General features: G+C 47.6%; 1 protein-coding gene across 1 annotated transcript; it reads left to right on the top strand.

The window, feature by feature from the left end:
• Positions 1–2,132: 2,132 nt before the first annotated feature.
• On the top strand, positions 2,133–27,499 carry LOC138368829 (uncharacterized). Its single transcript, XM_069331532.1, has 2 exons — positions 2,133–2,533; positions 25,331–27,499. Exon 2 carries the CDS (start codon positions 25,925–25,927, stop codon positions 27,497–27,499), a length of 1,575 nt encoding a protein of 524 aa, XP_069187633.1. The 5' UTR covers positions 2,133–2,533; positions 25,331–25,924.

The raw sequence follows: 27,499 nt of genomic DNA on the forward strand, positions 1-27,499 counted from the left end.
GAGCAACATTCACTTTCCATATTTGCAGCATACATACTACTTTTATATTATTAACTTTCAAAAATTCAGAAAAAAGGTATAAAAAAAGTACAATATTGTAATAGGAAGCATATTTGTGTAAATAATATAATGATGTTTGAAGTCCAAGGTGATGGTGTGCAGCTAGTGTATCCTTCCAGGATGAAAAGACACCTGTGTAGGGGCCCCAGATCCTCCCACGACAAGGAGATGCCCATGTGGTATCTCCTTGTCGTGGGAGGATCCTGATGTCCCCTTGTTGGGGATAAGTGGTGTTTGGGTCAGTGAGTGAAGGATTGTTCGTACTCGAGTGGATAAACTCGTCTGGAGTTTTTAACTAGTTTAATTCTTGTTCTATGGTCAACAGATGGCTTTAGGCATGGTGACGGAATAAAGTTGCTTGGAACTCCTTCTGTCTCGGTTTGTTCCAGTGGTCTTGTCATTTTTGTATTGGTTGGTTGTTGATTGGCTTCTTAAGTCGAGTACTGTTAACTAGTTTCGTTCGGCCTTAGCAGATCTCCACTCGTTGGAGTTTGGTGTTGAGGTTGCATCGGTGCCATTTTGCATGTTTCTCAGCATTTTTTCACCTATGACCTGCGTACACTCCTAAGCCTTCTTGGTCTCAGTAAAAGTTTTTTTTTCCTCCTTGATTCTCCTTCCAGAACTGTTACACAGCTTTGTTTTTGTTGGCCCCTCGCTTTTGGTTGTAGGGTTGATTAGCTTCATACTTATCTTTGGAAAGTGGGATTTTTGTGATTTTGGTGTTAATTATTGTTTTCCTTGTTTAAAACCCCTTACCCTTTGTTTCTGGCTAAATGACAGCTGATTTCTAAAGGTATCCTTTGGTGGTTGATGCTTAATTTATTCGGCAAGGGGTGCATTATTTGTTGCCTGGCGTGTCCATTCATCATTACCTCCACACCCCTAATGGTGTGCAGGATAATGCTAGTTTGTGGACTTGGATTCTCTTGTTTCTTGTTTTAGGGCCTGGTTGTCTCAGGTCATCTGCAGTGTCATCCAGTCCAGCCAGCCTGCAGTCCCATGATGTTCGCAAGTTTATAGTTCTTTCCATAGTGCTGATATTTGGGCATGAGGGTTTTGGCTATCCATCAGTGTTGGCAGCTCAAACCTAGTTGGTCAATGTTCCTGGTTCAGGGGTTCTGCTCTTTGCTGCCCCTGGTGAGTTGTTCTTGTGTTTTGTTCTCTGTGGTGAGAAAGCAAGCATAGAAGCCCTCCAAGAAAACCAGCAGTGAATGTACAGTAATGAAATGTTTCTTTTTCTTTTCTATTGATTTGTGATTAGCTTGAGGTGTGCCATCCTGGTCACACCTAGATGGTGTGGGTGCCAGTATTGTGCACCCCATAATCATCTTGTGAGTGGCAGTTTATTGTGCACTCCATACTCATCCTGTGAGTGGCAGTTTACTGTGCACGCCATACTCATCCTGTGAGTGGCAGTTTACTGTGCACGCCATACTCATCTTGTGAGTGGCAGATTATTGTGCACCCCAAACTCATCCTGTGAGTGGGGTTATTGTGCACTCCATACTCATCCTGTGAGTGGGGTTATTGTGCACTCCATACTCATCCTGTGAGTGGCAGTTTATTGTGCACTCCATACTCATCCTGTCAGCGATAGTTTAATATGCAACTCATAAATATACTCATCCTTTTATTAGGTTTTTCTTGATAGCAGCCCTTATAGTTTAATCTAATTTTGACAAATTTCACAAAATACTAAATTCGTCAGGTTGTTCAATACGATCACAACTTTTTTTTTTAATCAAGATAAACAAACTGTAATCAATGTTTTTTTATGAATAGGGAACTTAAAAGTTAGTGTTTTTATCCAACTGAATTATAACATTTTATCTAGCATTTCGAATGATACGTTAAAAGTGACTAGTGACTAATAACCGACTAGGCTGTTGAAAATAAATTCAAATTTTGTTAATTATTATACTGTATTATTATTATTATTATTATTATTATTATTATTATTATTATTATTATTATTATTATTATTACTACTACTACTATTAGTATTATTTATATTATTATAATTTCAAGCTTAGTTTTTAATAGCCTTGCTTTTGTTTTAACGCCAAATTTCAAAGAACTTTACATTTATTTGCAAACGTCGCCGTAGGGTAAAGTAGTTTAACTTATATTTGATTTCTACGAAGAACATGAACGTTTAGGCACGTTTCCTTTCGCCTAATGCTCTTCATTTTTTTTTTGTCCTGATAGTAGGAAATAAGTACCTGGTAGTTATAGGCAAGTTAACTGTGTGCAGCTCACACAGACGAGTGTTCAGTCATTTGGGAAATCTATATAAAAGATGAAAATATGGGGTTGGGCCTTCGGCCGTGAGAGGTCACTGTGAGGAAAAAAAAAAAAAAAAGAGTTGCAGTGGTGTGATAACTTGAAGGACTCCATCAGTGCCCGTCTGACCAGTGCGGGGTGCGGTACGTCACAGCTCTTCCCGTCTCGCACCGCAGCTCTATAAGGCAAGGTATATTCAATGTTATTGTTCATAATCCAGTAAATGACAATAGAATTTCCTCTGAATATACTTGTGGATATAATTAACAGTATATAGTGACTTGGAGTGGCAGGATATTTGTGTTTTTTGGGGGAAGGAACCAAGCTAAGACCACCGTAAGAAGCTGTGTATTCGTCTTGGCGAATAGTACTTAGCATTTTGACCTATAACCAAGGGGTTATGACCCCTACCTAGGTGTTATGACCCCTACCTAGGTGTTATGACCCCTACCTAGGTGTTATGACCCCTACCTAGGTGTTATGACCCCTACCTAGGTGTTATGACCCCTACCTAGGTAACCTAGTTGAGGTTTTGACCCCTACGGTCAAAAACTGATGTACTAAGAATCTTAGCGGCTCGAAAAACTGACCTGATGTGGGGTTTTCTTGGGTCCTCGCCTCGGTTAGGTTCGGGCACTGTAGTACATCATTTTAGTGACGTTGTGGAGGCTCCAGAGGACGGGCTGGTGTACACTTGTATACACTGTGTGTATACAACTGTTATGTATACAGTGTATGTTTGTGTATGTTACGGGTGGCAGGTCAGTTATGGTGCGGCCCAGCATGAGTTACCGGTAGTCTGCTGGGGTGTGAGTTACCGGTAGTCTGCTGGCGTGTGAGTTACCGGTAGTCTGCTGGCGTGTGAGTTACCGGTAGTCTGCTGGCGTGTGAGTTACCGGTAGTCTGCTGCCGTCTCTCTGCTGGCGTGAGAGTTACCGGTAGTCTGCTGGCGTGAGAGTTACCGGTAGTCTGCTGGCGTGAGAGTTACCGGTAGTCTGCTGGCGTGAGAGTTACCGGTAGTCTGCTGGCGTGAGAGTTACCGGTAGTCTGCTGCCGTCTCTCTGCTGGCGTGAGAGTTACCGGTAGTCTGCTTCCGTCTCTCTGCTGGCGTGTGAGTTACCGGTAGTCTGATGCCGTCTCTCTGCTGGCGTGTGAGTTACCGGTAGTCTGCTTCCGTCTCTCTGCTGGCGTGTGAGTTACTGGTAGTCTGGTTGATACCTTGCTGGCGTGTGAGTTACCGGTAGTCTGCTTCAGTCTCTCTGCTGGCGTGTGAGTTACCGGTAGTCTGCTTCCGTCTCTCTGCTGGCGTGTGCGTTACCGGTAGTCTGCTGGCGTGTGCGTTACCGGTAGTCTGCTGGCGTGTGCGTTACCGGTAGCCTGCTGCCGTCTCTGCTGGCGTGAGAGCTACTAGTAGTCTGCTGTCGTGCGTGTTACCTGCAGTCTGCTGCCGTCTCTGCTGGCGTGTGAGTGTGGAATCCGCGTGGCGCCTTCCTCATCACACACACACACACACACACACACACACACACACACACACACACACACACACACACACACACACACACACACACACACACACACATTCTCATTGCAATTATGATCGCAATTTTATGCCCGAAGGCCACTTCGTGGGGGTTTGCGAGACCCACAATATGTAATGTGCTGTTTTGTTTTAGTCGTGGGTAGTGTAGTGTGGAGTGACGAGGAGTCTAGCCATGGTGAAATTATAAGAATTCTTTGTGACTCGTGTTGGAAGTCAGTGTCTTGGTGGCTTCCTCACGGCAGATAGTCAGTGTCTTGGTGGCTTCCTCACGGCAGATAGTCAGTGTCTTGGTGGCTTCATCACTGCAGAAGTCAGTGTCTTGGTGGCTTCCTCACGACAGGAAGTCAGTGTCTTGGTGGCTTCCTTACGGGAGGAAGTCAGTGTCTTGGTGGCTTCCTCACGATTGGAAGTCAGTGTCTTGGTGGCTTCCTCACGATTGGAAGTCAGTGTCTTGGTGGCTTCCTCACGGCAGGAAATCAGTGTCTTGGTGGCTTCATCACGGCAGGAATTCAGTGTTTTGGTGGCTTCCTTACGGCAGGAAGTCAGTATCTTAGTGGCTTCCTCACGGCAGGAAGTCAGTGTCTTGGTGGCTTCCTCACGGCAGGAAGTCAGTATCTTACTGGCTTCCTCACGGCATTCCACACACGGAAGTCAGTGTGAAGTCCCCGGGAACATTTGTAATAATATTATGATCTTCAGGAAGTCAATGTATAGTTGACGTATTAAGACATCACCGTGCCGTACATGACTACCGAATTCCATCAAATCCGTAAGTATGTAGTTGGTTGTTTGCTCTAATTCTTGTCTATATATGAAACACTGATGTCAAGATTAGTTGTGCCTTTTCGTTTATAAGGTTAGAATTGGTGAATAATGAGGACCGAAGCCTCAGTTGCTTCTGCGACTTGAAATATTGTAGTTTATCACATTTACACAATGGGCTATCTAGTGGTTAATTATATCAGCACGATAGGTTATCTAGTGGTATAATACCCCAGTACGATAGGCTATATAGCGGTCTTTTAAGCCAGCACGATAGGCTATCCTGTGGTTAATTATATCAGCATGATAGGCTATCTTGTGGTTAATTATATCCGGCCCATTCTCCTGTTTAGATAGTACTTATAGTAAAGATGTGGATCATCGTAAATATATTGACGTTAAAGGCAATTAGAAAATAGAAATTGGTACTATCGACTTTGGACAAATTGGAAACAGATTTAATTCTTGTAAATTCTTGTTAATTCTTTGTATGCTGCGAAGAAAATCTAACTTAACCTTCCTAGGTCTAATTCACGCTATCTGAGGCCTAATATAGTACATATGTGCTATACTTAGGCCTAAGAATATTTAAGTTTGGGTTTCAGCATTATTTTTTCGGACTATAAAATGTCTAAATGACTACAATGAATAGCACCAAATTCTATTTAATTGCCTTTTACGTCAATATAAGTACGATGGTCCACATAGTTACACAAAGTACTATCTAAACAGGAAGATGGGTTGATATATCTGCACGATAGGCTATCTAAGGGTTTAATACATCTGCACGATAGGCTATCTAAGGGTTTAATACATCTGCACGATAGGCTATCTAAGGGTTTAATACATCTGCACGATAGGCTATCTAAGGGTTTAATACATCTGCACGATAGGCTATCTAAGGGTTTAATACATCTGCACGATAGGCTATCTAAGGGTTTAATACATCTGCACGATAGGCTATCTAAGGGTTTAATACATCTGCACGATAGGCTATCTAAGGGTTTAATACATCATCACGATAGGCTATCTAAGGGTTTAATACATCATCACGATAGGCTATCTAAGTGTTTAATACATCAGCACGATAGGCTATTTTGCGGGTCGGTGTTCATCAGCACGGCAGGCTACATAAGGTTCTAATTACACCAACACGGCAGGGGGGGGGGGAGTACCTAAGGTTCTAATTACCTGAACATGGTAGCCTACCTAGTAATTTATCTACAGCACGGTAGGCCTGGCTATAGGGGACTACACCTATACTATATAGCCCGTAGGACAAAACTGTTTTCCGTAGGTGGCCTATAGGTAGCCTTTTCGATGTCCTCGTCTAGACTAACCATTGAGCTTGTGTAGGATGTACCCAAAACAGTTGCATAACTCCTGGTTACCTATTTGCTGCTAGGTGTATTTGCTATTTGCTAAGAAGGGTATGGGATGAAAGAAAACTTGCCCAACCGCTTCTAAAATTCCCAGAGATTGAACTCTGGTTCCTGGATTGTAAGCCGAGGGCGTAGTCTACTGTGCCATCAGGACCCATTTTGTCAAGGAGTTTGCCCGCCACTCCTGCGGTGTGCATTTGGATAACTTTGGATTATATTAATTTGTGTGTGCAACGAATTGAATATATTTTAACTAGCCGTATTTTTTTTTTTACTTTTTATGGGTAATTGGAAAAATATATAATCAGAGCTTACTCCCTGTAACGGAGGGAGGAATTCAAACCGCCTACGAGCGTAAAATTCCGAAACATTGAGCATACTAGTGGCTTTGCACATTTGCATGTGCATATGCACATTTATGTAACAAATAACCAACCACTGTATCATCTTCTGTATATTTTTAAATTATTATTATTATTATCATTGTTATTGTTCAAAGAAACCACATTAGCGTGATGTATCATGGCCCCCCTACTGATTTTTTTACTTATTTGTATTATTAATATTATTATTATTATTATTATTATTTAGGATAAAAGGTCACATTTGTGAATTTGTTAAATTTTTGTAAAGAATTTGCACGAAGTCTTTCGCTCTTTTCTCATATCTCAACATTAGACGTTGAGGTGTAAGTCTTGTCCTCACCACACGCTCAGACACTCGGGAACTAGAGTGCAAAAGACTTGGTGTAAATTCTTGACGTAAATTTCACAAATGCTCAAGTGTGGATTTTTATCCTATGTTATGTCTGTGAGAAGACATTACCGTTATAATTGATTATTATTATTATAATAAAAACATATGTATACTAAAGATATGAAGCTTGTGTTGTCAAAAAACTGAGACAACTCAGAGCGTGATGATCACGCTCAGTCATCGTAGACATTATTTATATATTTATATACATCGAAGAAGCTACTGTGCGTTAACTACCCCTCTCCCAGTCTCCAGTCCTCTGTCATTTCTCTTTCCTTATCCCTCCTTTCTTCCCATCTTCCCCCTTCCCTCCTCTCCAACATTCTCCTACCATCTCCCTCTCTCCACACACTTCTACATCCTCTCTTCCAATCTCCCCCTCTTCCCGTCTCCACTTGTATGTTTCCTCTTTCCTTACTCCTCTTCAAACTTCTTCCCATCTCTTATGTGAAGACATAAGAGATGGGAACACCCCGTTCTTCCCATCTCTTCAAACATCCCTCCCTCCACTTCTCTTTCTTCCCCTCCCAGAAGAGTAAAGACTTAGCCAGCCACCTTTCCTGATTAGGGGGGGGGGGGAGAAATCACTACTTGACCCAACTCTCCCTTAATAGGACTAACAGGACCGACTCCAGCACGTCGATGTCCGAGCCATATCCCATCCCATTCGGTGACTGGTCGAATCGAATATAACTGTTTCGAATACCGTCAGCTTGGCGCCACAGTTAAAGCCCCGCTCCTGTGCCAGGTAAGTCCAGCACGGGCTCACCATAGCCCGTGCTAATTGGAACTTTTTGTTCCCAGTAGCTGAATCTATAACAACTTAAACAACGTCAGCTCAGTACACACCAAAAAACAGATGGTTCACAAACAAGTTTGTATACACGAACCCTTTCGTATATATACATATGCGCTGGCAAGTGTTCGCTGCTGTTATCAAGTTTAAGTATGTTTATTGAGACAAGAAAGAAATACATCTCAAAGGGGTAGAGCATCTAAGGCTATTTCTACCCCCTCTTCGCTGCTGTTCTCGTCTTCCAAGACACTTATTATGATCCAACCGAGACAATAGAAGTTGATAATAAGAATATGAATAAATACTTGGGACTTGATCATATAATTAGCGCATGTCTTCAGATAATATTCTTGTAATTTATCCTTGTACAATTTAATGAATAAAATACTATTTTCCGCCCTAACATCTGTATATTATGATGATCACATCAGCACTGAAACCGGTGTGCATATATTAAATGGAGGCTGACTTGTGCTTAGCGCACTGTTTGTGCTGCTGCTGTGTTTGTTAACAGAGCGCAGTCTTATCATTCACCCTGTTAACAGAGCGCAGTCTTATCATTCACCTTGTTAACAGAGCGTAGTCTTATCATTCACCTTGTTAACAGAGCGCAGTCTTATCATTCACCCTGTTAACAGAGCGCAGTCTTATCATTCACCCTGTTAACAGAGCGCAGTCTTATCATTCACCCTGTTAACAGAGCGCAGTCTTATCATTCACCTTGTTAACAGAGCGCAGTCTTATCATTCACCTTGTTAACAGAGTACAGCCTTATCATTCACCTTGTTAACAGAGTACAGCCTTATCATTCACCTTGTTAACAGAGTACAGCCTTATCATTCACCCTGTTAACAGAGCGCAGTCTTAATATTCATCCTGCTAACAGAGTACAGCCTTATCATTCACCTTGTTAACAGAGTACAGCCTTATCATTCACCCTGTTAACAGAGCGCAGTCTTATCATTCACCCTGTTAACAGAGCACAGTCTTATTATTCATCCTGTTAACAGAGCGCAGTCTTATTATTCATCCTCTTAACAGAGCGCAGTCTTATTATTCATCCTGTTAACAGAGTACAGCCTTATCATTCACCTTGTTAACAGAGCACAGCCTTATCATTCACCCTGTTAACAGAGCACAGCCTTATCATTCACCTTGTTAACAGAGTACAGCCTTATCATTCACCCTGTTAACAGAGCACAGCCTTATCATTCACCTTGTTAACAGAGTACAGCCTTATCATTCACCCTGTTAACAGAGCACAGCCTTATCATTCACCCTGTTAACAGAGCACAGCCTTATCATTCACCCTGTTAACAGAGCACAGCCTTATCATTCACCTTGTTAACAGAGTACAGCCTTATCATTCACCCTGTTAACAGAGTACAGCCTTATCATTCACCCTGTTAACAGAACACAGCTTTATCATTCACCCTGTTAACAGAGCGCAGCCTTATCATTCACCCTGTTAACAGAGTACAGCCTTATCATTCACCCTGTTAACAGAGCACAGCCTTATCATTCACCCTGTTAACAGAGCACAGCCTTATCATTCACCCTGTTAACAGAGTACAGCCTTATCATTCACCCTGTTAACAGAGCACAGCCTTATCATTCACCCTGTTAACAGAGCACAGCCTTATCATTCACCTTGTTAACAGAGTACAGCCTTATCATTCACCCTGTTAACAGAGCACAGCCTTATCATTCACCCTGTTAACAGAGCACAGCCTTATCATTCACCCTGTTAACAGAGCACAGCCTTATCATTCACCCTGTTAACAGAGCACAGCCTTATTCACTCTGTACATCTGGCTGTTGTCCTAAGGTTTCTCACTATCAAGAAAACGTTCACATTCAAGTGTCCTCTCCTAACCTAGCCCGTCCTCGGCTGAGGCTAACCCCAAGCCTCTAGCCTCCAACTTAAGATTGATAAAAATTAAGCCACCTAAGAGGTGGCACGGGCATGAATAGCCCGTAATCCAACCTTAGACATCCATTCTCTTTAATAGCGATAGATTAGCTCACTCCCACCATCAGGATACGACGAGACACTGCAGTAGAATATTTACACCCCGTGGGGTGGGAAGGAGGCAGTCAGCCGGGCATAAACCAAGGACGCTAGGCTAATTATCCTAGTCTGCAGGATAATTTTCTAGGGGGCAGTCTCCGCCTGTGATATTCTTAGATTAATATCACCAAGACAGCAAGATACACTTCACGTGAAGGACTAGCTGAACTTATATTTTGTTATGGCCTTGGGTGGGGGAGGGGGGGGGTAAGTGTTCCTAGTTTAGTTCATTTATCATGCATCCTGTCCCCATCCTGTGGGTGGTAGTGGACCCCATACCCATCCTGTGGGTGGTAGTGGACCCCATACCCATCCTGTGGGTGGTAGTGGACCCCATACCCATCCTGTGTGTGGTAGTGGACCCCATACCCATCCTGTGTGTGGTAGTGGACCCCATACCCATCCTGTGGGTGGTAGTGGACCCCATACCCATCCTGTGGGTGGCAGTGGACCCCATACCCATCCTGTGGGTGGTAGTGGACCCCATACCCATCCTGTGGGTGGCAGTGGACCCCATACCCATCCTGTGTGTGGTAGTGGACCCCATACCCATCCTGTGTGTGGTAGTGGACCCCATACCCATCCTGTGGGTGGTAGTGGACCCCTGAATTCGTACTGTGGAAGGTAGTGGACAAAATCCTTACAGGCACATAATGGGAGCAGGAACTGAACCCCACGTAGGTGTGTATCCATCTAATTGTTTTTGGATTTTCCGATTAAATTTAAGTTGGTTGGAAGATTCCTACCAGAGGTAATTATGTATAGTTTGGAATTGTTAAATTGTTATATTCATATATTAAATTATAATTTTTTCCTCTTTCCGTATTGGGACTTGTATATTAAATGCAAATGTTAGTCTGCTGTATTTCATTGGTTAATCTATGCGTATAGTTGGCAACATTCATATACAGTATAAGGGTCAAGCGAACAATCTGTCATCACGTATAATACATCGCATTTTGACTTCAAAATACCTCAGTGGACAAAATATGAGGCTTCCTCTACTTGACAATAGAGTATTGTATGTTTTATCATAGGCTAAGATGCAAGCCAAATTGGAAGGCGTGTGGAAGAGGAATACGTGCTAGGTGGTGTCAGGGAAGGGAAAGGCAAGGTGGTTTGTAAAAATGAAGGGCAAAAGCAGAAGGAGAAGTTCATTCCATCCAAGAATTAGGTGGACAAGAAAAATAAACTCCTGTTTCAACAGGCAATGCAGGAAAGCTAATGAAGAGGGCCAAAAAATCCTGGAAAAGGTACAGAGAACTAGGAACTGAGGCGAACAGACACTAAAGAGAACCCAGAAATGAATACATAAGAGTCAGGAGAGAAGCCGAGTCATTTTGAAAATTACATTGTGGCAAAAGCTAAGGGCCAACCAAAGCTAAGTTCTGCAACCATATAAGAAGAAAAACAAAAGGGAGAGACCATGTAAGTTAAGGAGACAAGGGATAAGTCACTGAACAACCCGTCCTCTTAAAAATAACGTCACTTTTGGCTCGTATGCGCGCTGTGACCAAATTTGGACATAATTTGAAATGAAATCGACTCACAAAAGTGACGTACTGTTCCGTTTTCTGTTCGAGTCGTCCGGCTTACTCGGCAAGCTTAGAAGAGGAAACTTTTCATTAACGTTTTTCATACCGTTTTGAAACTTTATGAGAATTTCCTGCCCACCTAACCTATCAGAGGACCTTTAACTTACTGTTGTTGAAAAAAAAATCCCAAATTTATTTTATTTATATTTTTTTTTAATTTTCAAATTACGTCCATATTCGGCCATACGGGCAAACGGCTAAAAACGACGTTCTTTTTAAGAGGACAGGTTGTTAAAGTGAAAACGATATGGAAGTAGTTGATGAAATTAACAGATTTCTGGAGCACTTTACAAAATAACTAATATTGAGACCAAGGTGCAAGATGAAAGGCTGGAAGAAACAATGGATGATATTACAGTCACTGTAGAAGAGGTATAAAAGCACCTGGAGGAACTAGATGGGACAAAATGACCATTGCTGCAGAAGTACTTTTTCACCCGTTTATAAAATGTTCAATAAAATACTTGAGACAGGAAATCTCCCAGAGTTCTGGAAAAAATGCAAATGTAGGACCAATATTCTAAGCAAGGACAGACAGAAGGCACTAGATTATAGACCAGTGTCTCTGTCAAGTATTCCATGTAAATTGCTGGACAAACTAATGTAACAAGTAGTGTCTCACAAGGCATGGTTATGGGACCGTTGCTGTTTCTATGTGTATGATCTATCTGAAGGAGAGAGATTGTTCATGTCAATGTTTACAATGACGCAAAGCTGATGAGAAATGTAAAAGCAGAGGAGGACTGCAGGAAGTTACAAGAGGACCTTGACAAACTCCAAGACGGGATATATAAGTAGTTGCTATAATTAAATCCCAACAAGATGAAGATTGGAAAGGGAGAAAGGAGACCAGGAGGTATATTCACCACAAGGGAAAGGGAACTAAAGGATGCAGGCGATGAGTCACAATAACGTGGCTGAAGTATGTTGACCAGACCACACACTAGAAGGTAAAGGGACGACGACGTTTCGGTCTGTCCTGGACCATTCTCAAGACAATCGACTTGAGAATGGTCCAGGACAGACCGAAACGTCGTCGTCGCATCACCTTCTAGTGTGTGGTCTGGTCAAGGGAACTAAAGGAATCGGAAATAGATATGGGAGTAGATTTGATTACAATACTAACACCGAAGGTACGCATAAACAGGGCTAAGATTGGCAGCATATTGGAACACTGACAAACATTAGACTATCATCGACTTGAGAATGGTTCAGGACGGACCGAAACGTCGTCGTCCCTTCACTTTCTAGTGTGTGGTTTAGTCCACATATTTGAGCCACGTTATTGTGACTTCTCGTCTGCATTAGATTATCATTTAGAAACCTAAATATGGATTCCTTCAAGGCAATCTACACAACATTTGTTAGACCAATACTGGAATGTGCAGCATCACCATGGAATCCGCACATTGTGAAGCATTCAACCAAAATGTAAGAAGTAGGGAAGGTTGCAACATGATTGATGCCGGAGCAAAGAGAGATAAGCTATGTGAATAGATTGATGGAAGTAGATGACTCAACCATAGAGGATAGAAGAGGAGATATGATCATAACATTTAAAATACTGATGGGGAATATACAAGGACAGCCTCTTTAAATTGAAAGTAGGACAAGGGGAACATAAATATAACCTGCAAACGCAGTAGAGTGGAAGAAATGTAAGGGAATATTCGTAATATACCCTTACATAACAACCCTATATATATACCCTAATATAACAACAATATAGGTAAATTATAACGTAATAGGTAGAAGACGACAAATAGGGTGGGCATGCACACGTTTAGGCAAGTACACCCACACCAGCGACACGCCCCTACGCCAACACACCCAACGCCGTGCTCGCTCACGATAATTTAGAATTTGCGACTTCTTCCCTGCATTATGCTATCAAACTTTCATTAATATGGAGTAAAAATGTCCATTACGTGGAAAATGCGAGTCGTGTGGTGCGTGATCTCTCAGCTAATGTTTATATTAGCGTCACAAACTGAATGTATTTGACCCCTATTGCATTAAAAACATGTTTTAATGTATATATATCAAGTTAAAACTTTGAAATGTGATTTATAGACACACGTACAAAAGCGTATTGAGAAAGTGGGAGGGGTAAGTCAAGGAGGTTACTATATTGAGATTTATGATAATTTGTTTGCATTTTTTATATATATTATTTTTATATATATATTTTATATGTACAAGAGTTTTTACATTCTTGTAACATTTTTATAGATAGGCAGGCCGAGGGGTGCCGTGTTTATATAGGAGGATGTTGTGTTTATATTGGAGGGTGTTGGTTTATATAGGAGGATGTTGTGTTTATATTGGAGGGTGTTGGTTTATATTGGAGGGTGTTGTGTTTATATTGGAGGTTGTTGGTTTATATTGGAGGGTGTTGGTTTATATTGGAGGGTGTTGGTTTATATTGGAGGGTGTTGGTTTATATAGGAGGGTGTTGGTTTATATAGGAGGGTGTTGTGTTTATATTGGAGGGTGTTGGTTTATATTGGAGGGTGTTGGTTTATATTGGAGGGTGTTGGTTTATATAGGAGGATGTTGTGTTTATATTGGAGGGTGTTGGTTTATATTGGAGGGTGTTGGTTTATATTGGAGGGTGTTGGTTTATATTGGAGGGTGTTGGTTTATATAGGAGGGTGTTGGTTTATATAGGAGGATGTTGTGTTTATATTGGAGGGTGTTGGTTTATATAGGAGGATGTTGTGTTTATATTGGAGGGTGTTGGTTTATATAGGAGGGTGTTGGTTTATATAGGAGGATGTTGTGTTTATATTGGAGGGTGTTGGTTTATATTGGAGGGTGTTGGTTTATATTGGAGGGTGTTGGTTTATATTGGAGGGTGTTGGTTTATATAGGAGGGTGTTGGTTTATATAGGAGGATGTTGTGTTTATATTGGAGGGTGTTGGTTTATATAGGAGGATGTTGTGTTTATATTGGAGGGTGTTGGTTTATATAGGAGGGTGTTGGTTTATATAGGAGGATGTTGTGTTTATATTGGAGGGTGTTGGTTTATATTGGAGGGTGTTGGTTTATATTGGAGGGTGTTGGTTTATATAGGAGGGTGTTGTGTTTACATCAGAGGGCATCGTGTTTACATGAGAGGGCGTCGTGTTTACATGAGAGGGCGTCGTGTTTACATGAGAGGGCGTCGTGTTTACATCAGAGGGCATCGTGTTTACATGAGAGGGCGTCGTGTTTACATGAGAGGGCGTCGTGTTTACATCAGAGGGCGTCGTGTTTACATCAGAGGGCGTCGTGTTTACATCAGAAGGCGTCGTGTTTACATCAGAGGGCATCGTGTTTACATGGGAGGGCGTCGTGTTTACATGAGAGGGCATCGTGTTTACATGAGAGGGCGTCGTGTTTACATGAGAGGGCGTCGTGTTTACATGAGAGGGCGTCGTGTTTACATGAGAGGGCGTCGTGTTTACATGAGAGGGCGTCGTGTTTACATCAGAGGTCATCGTGTTTACATGGGAGGGCATCGTGTTTACATGAGAGGGCGTCGTGTTTACATGAGAGGGCGTCGTGTTTACATGGGAGGGCGTCGTGTTTACATGGGAGGGCGTCGTGTTTACATGAGAGGGCGTTGTGTTTACATGAGAGGGCGTCGTGTTTACATGGGAGGGCGTCGTGTGGTTGTGTGAGGGAGTTGGAGGAGTCAGTCGGCACCTGCAGCTCACCTCATCTGTTACTAGCCACCACAATTACTTCCTGCTGCGTCTAGTCCAACCCGGGACGCCTCCTCTTCCACCTCTCCCTCCCTTCCTCCCCCCACACACACATTTCCCACTCCATCATCGTCCCTCCCACCCTCCACAACTCTCCCACTGTACCTCTCCCTCCAACCACACGTTCTAGCAGATACTTCCACAGCTGCTGGCCCAAGAGCTTGGATCTACTCGAGGACAACCATGCCCCAATATATAATTTAAAGATGAACTACACACCAGAAAACTCCCGTGGATAAAACGTAATATTGTGTAAACGGAAGTACATAAATAATATACAGCAAAACATGTACACAAGCTCTGGAGTGGGCTGACACAGGTGGGGTGGGGGCTGACACAGGTGGGGTGGGGGTTGACAGCTAGGAGGGTGTGGGCTGACACAGGTGGGGTGGGGGTTGACAGCTAGGAGGGTGTGGGCTGACACAGGTGGGATGGGGGCTGACACAGGTGGGGTGGGGGCTGACACAGGTGGGGTGGGGGTTGACAGCTAGGAGGGTGTGGGCTGACACAGGTGGGGTGGGGGCTGACACAGGTGGGGTGGGGGCTGACACAGGTGGGGTGGGGGTTGACAGCTAGGAGGGTGTGGGCTGACACAGGTGGGGTGGGGGCTGACACAGGTGGGGTGGGGGCTGACACAGGTGGGGTGGGGGTTGACAGCTAGGAGGGTGTGGGCTGACACAGGTGGGATGGGGGCTGACACAGGTGGGGTGGGGGTTGACAGCTAGGAGGGTGTGGGCTGACACAGGTGGGGTGGGGGTTGACAGCTAGGAGGGTGTGGGCTGACACAGGTGGGGTGGGGGTTGACAGCTAGGAGGGTGTGGGCTGACACAGGTGGGATGGGGGCTGACACAGGTGGGGTGGGGGTTGACAGCTAGGAGGGTGTGGGCTGACACAGGTGGGGTGGGGGTTGACAGCTAGGAGGGTGTGGGCTGACACAGGTGGGGTGGGGGTTGACAGCTAGGAGGGTGTGGGCTGACACAGGTGGGGTGGGGGCTGACAGCTAGGAGGGTGTGGGCTGACACAGGTGGGGTGGGGGCTGACAGCTAGGAGGGTGTGGGCTGACACAGGTGGGGTGGGGGCTGACAGGTAGGAGGGTGTGGGCTGACACAGGTGGGGTGGGGGTTGACAGCTAGGAGGGTGTGGGCTGACACAGGTGGGGTGGGGGCTGACAGCTAGGAGGGTGTGGGCTGACACAGGTGGGGTGGGGGTTGACAGCTAGGAGGGTGTGGGCTGACACAGGTGGGGTGGGGGCTGACAGCTAGGAGGGTGTGGGCTGACACAGGTGGGGTGGGGGTTGACAGCTAGGAGGGTGTGGGCTGACACAGGTGGGGTGGGGGCTGACAGCTAGGAGGGTGTGGGCTGACACAGGTGGGGTGGGGGTTGACAGCTAGGAGGGTGTGGGCTGACACAGGTGGGGTGGGGGCTGACAGCTAGGAGGGTGTGGGCTGACACAGGTGGGGTGGGGGTTGACAGCTAGGAGGGTGTGGGCTGACACAGGTGGGGTGGGGGCTGACAGCTAGGAGGGTGTGGGCTGACACAGGTGGGGTAAGGGTTGACAGCTAGGAGAGTGTGGGCTGACACAGGTGGGGTGGGGGCTGACAGCAAGGAGGGTGTGGGCTGACACAGGTGGGGTGGGGGCTGACAGCTAGGAGGGTGTGGGCTGACACAGGTGGGGTGGGGGTTGACAGCTAGGAGGGTGTGGGCTGACACAGGTGGGGTGGGGGCTGACAGCTAGGAGGGTGTGGGCTGACACAGGTGGGGTGGGGGCTGACAGCTAGGAGGGTGTGGGCTGACACAGGTGGGGTGGGGGCTGACAGCTAGGAGGGTGTGGGCTGACACAGGTGGGGTAGGGGCTGACAGCTAGGAGGGTGTGGGCTGACACAGGTGGGGTGGGGGTTGACAGCTAGGAGGGTGTGGGCTGACACAGGTGGGGTGGGGGCTGACAGCTAGGAGGGTGTGGGCTGACACAGGTGGGGTGGGGGTTGACAGCTAGGAGGGTGTGGGCTGACACAGGTGGGGTGGGGGCTGACAGCTAGGAGGGTGTGGGCTGACACAGGTGGGGTGGGGGTTGACAGCTAGGAGGGTGTGGGCTGACACAGGTGGGGTGGGGGTTGACCGCTAGGAGGGTGTGGGCTGACACAGGTGGGGTGGGGGCTGACAGCTAGGAGGGTGTGGGCTGACACAGGTGGGGTGGGGGTTGACAGCTAGGAGGGTGTGGGCTGACACAGGTGGGGTGGGGGCTGACAGCTAGGAGGGTGTGGGCTGACACAGGTGGGGTGGGGGCTGACAGCTAGGAGGGTGTGGGCTGACACAGGTGGGGTGGGGGTTGACAGCTAGGAGGGTGTGGGCTGACACAGGTGGGGTGGGAGTTGACAGCTAGGAGGGTGTGGGCTGACACAGGTGGGGTGGGGGCTGACAGCTAGGAGGGTGTGGGCTGACACAGGTGGGGTGGGGGTTGACAGCTAGGAGGGTGTGGGCTGACACAGGTGGGGTGGGGGCTGACAGCTAGGAGGGTGTGGGCTGACACAGGTGGGGTGGGGGCTGACAGCTAGGAGGGTGTGGGCTGACACAGGTGGGGTGGGGGCTGACAGCTAGGAGGGTGTGGGCTGACACAGGTGGGGTGGGGGGCTGACAGCTAGGAGGGTGTGGGCTGACACAGGTGGAGTGGGGGTTGACAGCTAGGAGGGTGTGGGCTGACACAGGTGGGGTGGGGGCTGACAGCTAGGAGGGTGTGGGCTGACACAGGGTGGGGTGGGGGTTGACAGCTAGGAGGGTGTGGGCTGACACAGGTGGGGTGGGGGTTGACAGCTAGGAGGGTGTGGGCTGACACAGGTGGGTTGGGGGCTGACAGGTAGGAGGGTGTGCGCTGACACAGGTGGGGTGGGGGTTGACAGCTAGGAGGGTGTGGGCTGACACAGGTGGGGTGGGGGCTGACAGCTAGGAGGGTGTGGGCTGACACAGGTGGGGTGGGGGCTGACAGCTAGGAGGGTGTGGGCTGACACAGGTGGGGTGGGGGCTGACAGCTAGGAGGGTGTGGGCTGACATAGGTGGGGTGGGGGCTGACAGCTAGGAGGGTGTGGGCTGACACAGGTGGGGTGGGGGCTGACAGCTAGGAGGGTGTGGGCTGACACAGGTGGGGGTGGGGGCTGACAGCTAGGAGGGTGTGGGCTGACACAGGTGGGGTGGGGGCTGACAGCTAGGAGGGTGTGGGCTGACAGCTAGGAGGGTGTGGGCTGACACAGGTGGGGTGGGGGCTGACAGCTAGGAGGGTGTGGGCTGACACAGGTGGGGTGGGGGCTGACAGCTTGGAGGGTGAGGGCTGACACAGGTGGGGTGGGTGCTGACAGCTAGGGGGATGGGGGCTGACAGCTAGGGGGATGGGGGCTGACAGCTAGGGGGATGGGGGCTGACAGCTAGGAGGGTGTGGGCTGACAGCTAGGAGGGTGTGGGCTGACACAGGTGGGGTGGGGGCTGACAGCTAGGAGGGTGTGGGCTGACACAGGTGGGGTGGGGGCTGACAGCTTGGAGGGTGAGGGCTGACACAGGTGGGGTGGGGGCTGACAGCTAGGGGGATGGGGGCTGACAGCTAGGGGGATGGGGGCTGACAGCTAGGAGGGTGTGGGCTGACACAGGTGGGGTGGGGGCTGACAGCTAGGAGGGTGTGGGGCTGTCACAGGTGGGGTGGGGGCTGACAGCTAGGAGGGTGTGGGCTGTCACAGGTGGGGTGGGGGTTGACAGCTAGGAGGGTGTGAGCTGACACAGGTGAGGTGGGGGCTGACAGCTAGGAGGGTGTGGGCTGTCACAGGTGGGGTGTGGGCTGACAGCTACTAGGGTGTGGGCTGACAGCTAGGAGGGTGTGGGCTGACAGCTACTAGGGTGTGGGCTGACAGCTAGGAGGGTGTGGGCTGACACAGGTGGGGTGGGGGCTGACAGCTAGGAGGGTGTGGGCTGACACAGGTGGGGTGGGGGCTGACAGCTAGGAGGGTGTGAGCTGACAGCTACTAGGGTGTGGGCTGACAGCTAGGAGGGTGTGGGCTGACAGCTACTTGGGTGTGGGCTGACAGCTAGGAGGGTGTGGGCTGACACAGGTGGGGTGGGGGCTGACAGCTAGGAGGGTGTGGGCTGACACAGGTGGGGTGGGGGCAGACAGCTAGGAGGGTGGGGGCTGACACAGGTGGGGTGGGGGCTGACAGCTAGGAGGGGTGTGGGCTGACACAGGTGAGGTGGGGGCTGACAGCTAGGAGGGTGTGGGCTGACACAGGTGGGGTGGGGGCTGACAGCTAGGAGGGTGTGGGCTGACAGCTACTAGGGTGTGGGCTGACAGCTAGGAGGGTGTGGGCTGACAGCTACTAGGGTGTGGGCTGACAGCTAGGAGGGTGTGGGCTGACACAGGTGGGGTGGGGGCTGACAGCTAGGAGGGTGTGGGCTGACACAGGTGGGATGGGGGCTGACACAGGTGGGGTGGGGGGCTGACAGCTAGAAGGGTGTGGGCTGACACAGGTGGGGTGTGGGCTGACAGCTAGGAGGGTGTGGGCTGACACAGGTGGGGTGTGGGCTGACAGCTAGGAGGGTGTGGGCTGACACAGGTGGGATGGGGGCTGACACAGGTGGGATGGGGGCTGACAGGTAGGAGGGTGTGGGCTGACACAGGTGGGATGGGGGCTGACAGCTTGGAGGGTGTGGGCTGACACAGGTGGGGTGGGGGCTGACAGCTTGGAGGGTGTGGGCTGACACAGGTGGGGTGGGGGCTGACAGCTTGGAGGGGTGGGGACTGACAGACACGAAAATGGGAGAAGTAAGGAATATGAAAGAGCCATTTGATTTGTTCAAATTATTAAAATATAAATCTTGACATTTACCGGAACCAACCTCTATTTTGATGCAGTCGGTAGTTATATAATCTGTTAATTGTCTTCCCAACCTCCTGCCACCACCACCCACACAAGGACAGCTTCTTAAAGACGACGTAAGTGGCAGCTGGAAACGTCAATGAGTCGTAGAAACGTAAAGAAACACGCATACCCTGTACGGGAGGCCAGCAAGTGGGAATTACACTGGGGGAAGAAGTTGTGGAAGCCACCTCCATCCACAACTTCAAGTCCAGATTCAACAAATAATTCGAACTTGAGAATGGTTAAGCTGTAACTGCAAATACAGCAAGGCTAAAAGGCGGAACAGTTCCATCTCACGTCCCCGTTATCGCTGACAGGAAAATACGCGATAATCAATTATTGTATCGATCATAGTTAGTTTAGTTCATTTATTATGCACCCCATACCCATCTTGTGGGCGGTAGTGGAAAGGGTTACAGAGGCACATAATGGGCTCAGGGACTGAACCCCACAATTCATTTAGCTAAGCAAGTTACAATCTTGATGAGCTAGTTACAAAATTCAGTATAAGTCGTCACATCAACAATGGGTTCGAGATCGACCTCAAGTACAGGTTGCACGTATATAATTTAGTTCCTTAAAATTTGAGTCCCTTTTGTACGTAAGAGAAAGTTATGTTATAACACGTAGTCGTTATAATTATGTATATTCTACGTTCAGATTTATTGATATTCTTTGTCAGTAATTTGTTTATGCAGTTGTGGCTGGAGTGTACAGGTGTACAGTTGTGGCTGGAGTGTACAGGTGTACAGTTGTGGCTGGAGTGTACAGGTGTACAGTTGTGGCTGGAGTGTACAGGTGTACAGTTGTGGCTGGAGTGTACAGGTGTACAGTTGTGGCTGGAGTGTACAGGTGTACAGTTGTGGCTGTAGTGTACAGGTGTACAGTTGTGGCTGTAGTGTACAGGTGTACAGTTGTGGCTGTAGTGTACAGGTGTACAGTTGTGGCTGTAGTGTACAGTTGTGGCTGTAGTGTACAGGTGTACAGTTGTGGCTGTAGTGTACAGGTGTACAGTTGTGGCTGTAGTGTACAGGTGTACAGTTGTGGCTGTAGTGTACAGGTGTACAGTTGTGACTGTAGTGTACAGGTGTACAGTTGTGGCTGTAGTGTACAGGTGTACAGTTGTGGCTGTAGTGTACAGGTGTACAGTTGTGGCTGTAGTGTACAGGTGTACAGTTGTGGCTGTAGTGTACAGGTGTACAGTTGTGGCTGTAGTGTACAGGTGTACAGTTGTGGCTGGAGTGTACAAGTGTACAGTTGTGGCTGTAGTGTACAGGTGTACAGTTGTGGCTGTAGTGTACAGGAGTACAGTTGTGGCTGTAGTGTACAGGTGTACAGTTGTGGCTGTAGTGTACAGGTGTACAGTTGTGGCTGAAGTGTACAGGTGTACAGTTGTGGCTGTAGTGTACAGGTGTACAGTTGTGGCTGTAGTGTACAGGTGTACAGTTGTGGCTGTAGTGTACAGGTGTACAGTTGTGGCTGTAGTGTACAGGTGTACAGTTATGACTGTAGTGTACAGGTGTACAGTTATGGCTGTAGTGTACAGGTGTACAGTTATGGCTGTAGTGTACAGGTGTACAGTTATGGCTGTAGTGTACAGGTGTACAGTTATGGCTGTAGTGTACAGGTGTACAGTTATGGCTGTAGTGTACAGGTGTACAGTTATGGCTGTAGTGTACAGGTGTACAGTTATGGCTGTAGTGTACAGGTGTACAGTTGTGGCTGTAGTGTACAGGTGTACAGTTATGGCTGTAGTGTACAGGTGTACAGTTGTAACTGGGGTGAACAGGTGTACAGTTGTGACTGTAGTGAACAGGTGTACAGTTATGGCTGTAGTGTACAGGTGTACAGTTGTAACTGGGGTGAACAGGTGTACAGTTGTGACTGTAGTGAACAGGTGTACAGTTATGGCTGTAGTGTACAGGTGTACAGTTATGGCTGTAGTGTACAGGTGTACAGTTGTAACTGGGGTGAACAGGTGTACAGGTGTACAGTTGTGACTGTAGTGTACAGGTCTACAGTTATGGCTGTAGTGTACAGGTGTACAGTTGTGTCTGGAGTGAACAGGTGTACAGTTGTGACTGTAGTGAACAGGTGTACAGTTATGGCTGTAGTGTACAGGTGTACAGTTATGGCTGTAGTGTACAGGTGTACAGTTGTAACTGGGGTGAACAGGTGTACAGTTGTGACTGTCGTGAACAGGTGTACAGTTATGGCTGTAGTGTACAGGTGTACAGTTGTAACTGGGGTGAACAGGTGTACAGTTGTGACTGTAGTGAACAGGGGTACAGTTATGGCTGTAGTGTACAGGTGTACAGTTATGGCTGTAGTGTACAGGTGTACAGTTGTAACTGGGGTGAACAGGTGTACAGTTGTAACTGTAGTGAACAGGTGTACAGTTATGGCTGTAATGTACAGGTGTACAGTTGTAACTGTAGTGTACAGGTGTACAGTTATGGCTGTAGTGTACAGGTGTACAGTTATGGCTGTAGTGTACAGGTGTACAGTTGTGTCTGGAGTGAACAGGTGTACAGTTGTAACTGGGGTGAACAGGTGTACAGTTGTGACTGGAGTGTACAGGTGTACAGTTGTGTTTGTAGTGAACTAGTGTACAGCTGTAACTGGAGTGTTCAGGTGTACAGCTGTGTCTGTAGTGAACAGGTGTACAGTTGTAACTGGGTTGAACAGGTGTACAGTTGTGTCTGGAGTGTACAGGTGTACAGTTGTGTGTGGAGTGAACAGGTGTACAGTTGTGACTGTAGTGAACAGGTGTACAGTTGCAACTGGGGTGAACAGGTGTACAGTTGTGTCTGTAGTGAACAGGTGTACAGTTGTGACTGTAGTGAACAGGTGTACAGTTGTGACTGGAGTGAACAGGTGTACAGTTGTGACTGGAGTGTACAGGTGTACAGTTATGGCTGTAGTGTACAGGTGTACAGTTATGGCTGTAGTGTACAGGTGTACAGTTGTAACTGGGGTGAACAGGTGAACAGTTGTGACTGGAGTGTACAGGTGTACAGTTGTAACTGGGGTGAACAGGTGTACAGTTGTGTCTGGAGTGAACAGGTGTACAGTTGTGACTGTAGTGAACAGGTGTACAGTTGTAACTGGGGTGAACAGGTGTACAGTTGTGTCTGGAGTGTACAGGTGTACAGTTGTGTGTGGAGTGAACAGGTGTACAGTTGTAACTGGGGTGAACAGGTGTACAGTTGTGTCTGTAGTGAACAGGTGTACAGTTGTGACTGTAGTGAACAGGTGTACAGTTGTGACTGGGGTGAACAGGTGTACAGTTGTGTCTGTAGTGAACAGGTGTACAGTTGTGACTGTAGTGAACAGGTGTACAGTTGTGACTGTAGTGAACAGGTGTACAGTTGTGACTGGAGTGAACAGGTGTACAGTTGTGACTGTAGTGAACAGGTGTACAGTTGTGACTGGAGTGAACAGGTGTACAGCTGTGACTGTAGTGAACAGGTGTACAGTTGTGACTGGAGTGAACAGGTGTACAGCTGTGACTGGAGTGTACAGGTGTACAGCTGTGACTGGAGTGTACAGGTGTACAGCTGTGACTGGAGTGAACAGGTGTACAGCTGTGACTGGAGTGTACAGGTGTACAGCTGTGACTGGAGTGTACAGGTGTACAGCTGTGACTGGGGTGAACAGGTGTACAGTTGTGACTGTAGTGAACAGGTGTACAGTTATGGCTGTAGTGTACAGGTGTACAGTTATGGCTGTAGTGTACAGGTGTACAGTTGTAACTGGGGTGAACAGGTGTACAGTTGTGACTGTAGTGTACAGGTGTACAGTTATGGCTGTAGTGTACAGGTGTACAGTTATGGCTGTAGTGTACAGGTGTACAGTTGTGTCTGGAGTGAACAGGTGTACAGTTGTAACTGGGGTGAACAGGTGTACAGTTGTGACTGGAGTGTACAGGTGTACAGTTGTTTGTAGTGAACTAGTGTACAGCTGTAACTGGAGTGTTCAGGTGTACAGCTGTGTCTGTAGTGAACAGGTGTACAGTTGTAACTGGGGTGAACAGGTGTACAGTTGTGACTGGAGTGTAAAGGTGTACAGTTGTAACTGGGGTGAACAGGTGTACAGTTGTGTCTGGAGTAAACAGGTGGACAGTTGTGACTGTAGTGAACAGGTGTACAGTTGTAACTGGGGTGAACAGGTGTACAGTTGTGTCTGGAGTGTACAGGTGTACAGTTGTGTGTGGAGTGAACAGGTGTACAGTTGTGACTGTAGTGAACAGGTGTACAGTTGCAACTGGGGTGAACAGGTGTACAGTTGTGTCTGTAGTGAACAGGTGTACAGTTGTGACTGTAGTGAACAGGTGTACAGTTGTGACTGGAGTGAACAGGTGTACAGTTGTGACTGGAGTGTACAGGTGTACAGTTATGGCTGTAGTGTACAGGTGTACAGTTATGGCTGTAGTGTACAGGTGTACAGTTGTAACTGGGGTGAACAGGTGTACAGTTGTGACTGGAGTGTACAGGTGTACAGTTGTAACTGGGGTGAACAGGTGTACCGTTGTGTCTGGAGTGAACAGGTGTACAGTTGTGACTGTAGTGAACAGGTGTACAGTTGTAACTGGGGTGAACAGGTGTACAGTTGTGTCTGGAGTGTACAGGTGTACAGTTGTGTGTGGAGTGAACAGGTGTACAGTTGTGACTGTAGTGAACAGGTGTACAGTTGTAACTGGGGTGAACAGGTGTACAGTTGTGACTGTAGTGAACAGGTGTACAGTTGTGACTGTAGTGAACAGGTGTACAGTTGTGACTGGGGTGAACAGGTGTACAGTTGTGTCTGTAGTGAACAGGTGTACAGTTGTGACTGTAGTGAACAGGTGTACAGTTGTGACTGTAGTGAACAGGTGTACAGTTGTGACTGGAGTGAACAGGTGTACAGTTGTGACTGTAGTGAACAGGTGTACAGTTGTGACTGGAGTGAACAGGTGTACAGCTGTGACTGTAGTGAACAGGTGTACAGTTGTGACTGGAGTGAACAGGTGTACAGCTGTGACTGGAGTGTACAGGTGTACAGCTGTGACTGGAGTGTACAGGTGTACAGCTGTGACTGGAGTGAACAGGTGTACAGCTGTGACTGGAGTGTACAGGTGTACAGCTGTGACTGGAGTGTACAGGTGTACAGCTGTGACTGGAGTGAACAGGTGTACAGCTGTGACTGGAGTGTACAGGTGTACAGCTGTGACTGGAGTGAACAGGTGTACAGCTGTGACTGGAGTGTACAGGTGTACAGCTGTGACTGGAGGGAACAGGTGTACAGCTGTGACTGGAGTGAACAGGTGTACAGCCATAGAACAAATAAACAGTCTACAAGTAGAGCGGCGACTCTTGTTATTGTGACTATAAGTGACAATAACAAAACTCAAACTCGAGACCCATGACGATTAATAAGAGATTAATGTCTTGTGTTTCAGGTGAATTGTCTTGAGGTGCGGCTGAGAACAGAGTGAGGAGAGGAGCAACACGTAGTGTAAACATCTACAGCATACTTTAATAAAGGCTAAATAACATAATTTAACATTCATTTTTAACTTTGATTTTGCAAATTTGAAAAAAAAACTTTGATAAAAACGAAGGATTAGTTGCTCAGTGGTGATAAGTTGATAATTACAATAAAAGTGGTGAAAGTGAAAGGTTAATAATGATTCATAGTAATTAATGACGATGGATAAGTGAGTAACGATGGTGAGCTAGTAAAGCCGGTTAAGTGGGATGAATCAGTGAGTTGTTATGGTTATTAAGTGCGGTTATTAAGTGCTAGTGTTGAATTAGTGCATATTGTGGTCAAATAGAACGCTATAGTGGTGAGGATTTTGAGGTAAACTAAAGTGTTTCTTCCCCTCTCCATCATCGTGGGGTGTGTTGGAGAGAGCGTATGAGATCATTGTTGGAGGAGGGCACGTCGAGCCTTGTGATTCGTGTCAGCCTTGTCAGGAGCGCCGGAGTCCGTGATGTGATCAGTGTCAGCCACGTCAGTAGCTTGAGGGTAGGGGCGTGCCTCGACCACCATGAGGCTGCTGGAGGTGTTGGGCGGGAGCTCCCTGACACATGGTCGTGCGTCGTCATCCGTCGCTGCGGCAGGTGTGTACCAGGACGGGACGACTCGCCGTGAGAGGGACGCCCTTGAGAAAGGTGGAGGAGAGCCCAAGGAAGCGAGAGGGGGATACTGTGAGGTCGGTGACGGGGTCACGGTAGGTGTGGCCAGCAGAAGGAGTGCCTGCGGGACGCCCAAACCTCGGCCAGACTCTAAAGTTTCCCTCTTCTGGAGGATGTATGGGTCGGGTCCCTCAGGTGACACCCCAACAGCATCAGGAAATGTGCGGAAAAACAAAAAAGAAACCAAAATGTTCGGATTGGGCAGGCGGTTTTCCTTTCGGTCATCAAGCGCATCTAAACAGGTGTTTCTCTTCCATCGCAGTAACACCCTTCCTGTGAAAGGGTCACCTGGTGCTGGGGACAAATCCTCAGTACAACCTGGCTTCGTGCCAGTGATCAAGGAGGAAGATTTGAACGATTCACTTGGTGCTAATCGTTCAGAAACAAACGAGCAGATTGGTAACCACAGAGCCGCCCATCAGGATAAGCGAGGTCCCAGTTGTTCCATCTTCACTCAGCATGGCCGAAATGGTGAACCTCGGAGAAAATGCATATCAAGAAAAACTAACCCGATGTTGACACACAGAGATGAAGAGTGCGCCGAGGCTCGGGTGAGTCAGTTTATCTGTGCAATAAGTAGCGAGGAGGGTAGTGTCAGGGGTGGACTGTCTCGAGGGTCGTCTGAGTGTACGTTGCGTCAGGAACCTTCCGAGCTCACTTCTCATTATCTTAGTGCGTCTGAGATAGCTGTTTCTGAGGTCACGTCTTGTGACCTTCCTCTAGTTGATTTGACCTTGAGTGACGCCACGCCCCACGTCAGCCCCGATAGCAGCACCACCTCCACCCCCAGCGTCACTGTAGGCGCTGGCCTTGACCTCTCGAGGTCGTCATGCTCCACCATGGGATCCAGTATCCTGCCGATGCCAGCCTCTCATCCAGTCCCCTGCAGGGACACCAAGCCTCCTGGTCCCATACTAGATTCCCTTGCTCAATTTCTAGCTTCCTTCAGGGCACCTGAAGGCCTCCTACCCAGGGAAACCCACGAGAGAGCGACTTCAGACAGTTCCATAACCCCTGCCAATTCTCTGCCCCGGGATTGGCTGGAGTACAATCCGTCGTCAACCAGCACCTCGTCAGGGGCCTCTAGTAAGAGAGAGCAGGAATCAAGCGGAGGTAAAAACCTGGACACAAAGACTAGATCACGGTGTCATCGATGCCCACAGTGTCAGGTGAACTTCCTGACGGGGCGCCAACTGCTGGAGCACTGGTCAGTTGTCCACACCCACGACCTGCTGCAGCTGACACTCTCGCCCCTCCACCACCCTCACCCCCACGGAGACCACCACCAAGTGAATCAGTTACAAAGTAAGCCAGGAAAACACCTTCGACATTCAAAGGAGGAAGAAGATACCTGGATAATGAAGACTCCGACACAACATGACAACGGCTCTCCAGTCTTAGAGGTAAGTTTACAGACTATTGCATAA

Source organism: Procambarus clarkii, chromosome 26 (genome assembly GCF_040958095.1).
Source record: "Procambarus clarkii isolate CNS0578487 chromosome 26, FALCON_Pclarkii_2.0, whole genome shotgun sequence".
NCBI lineage: Eukaryota > Metazoa > Arthropoda > Malacostraca > Decapoda > Cambaridae > Procambarus > Procambarus clarkii.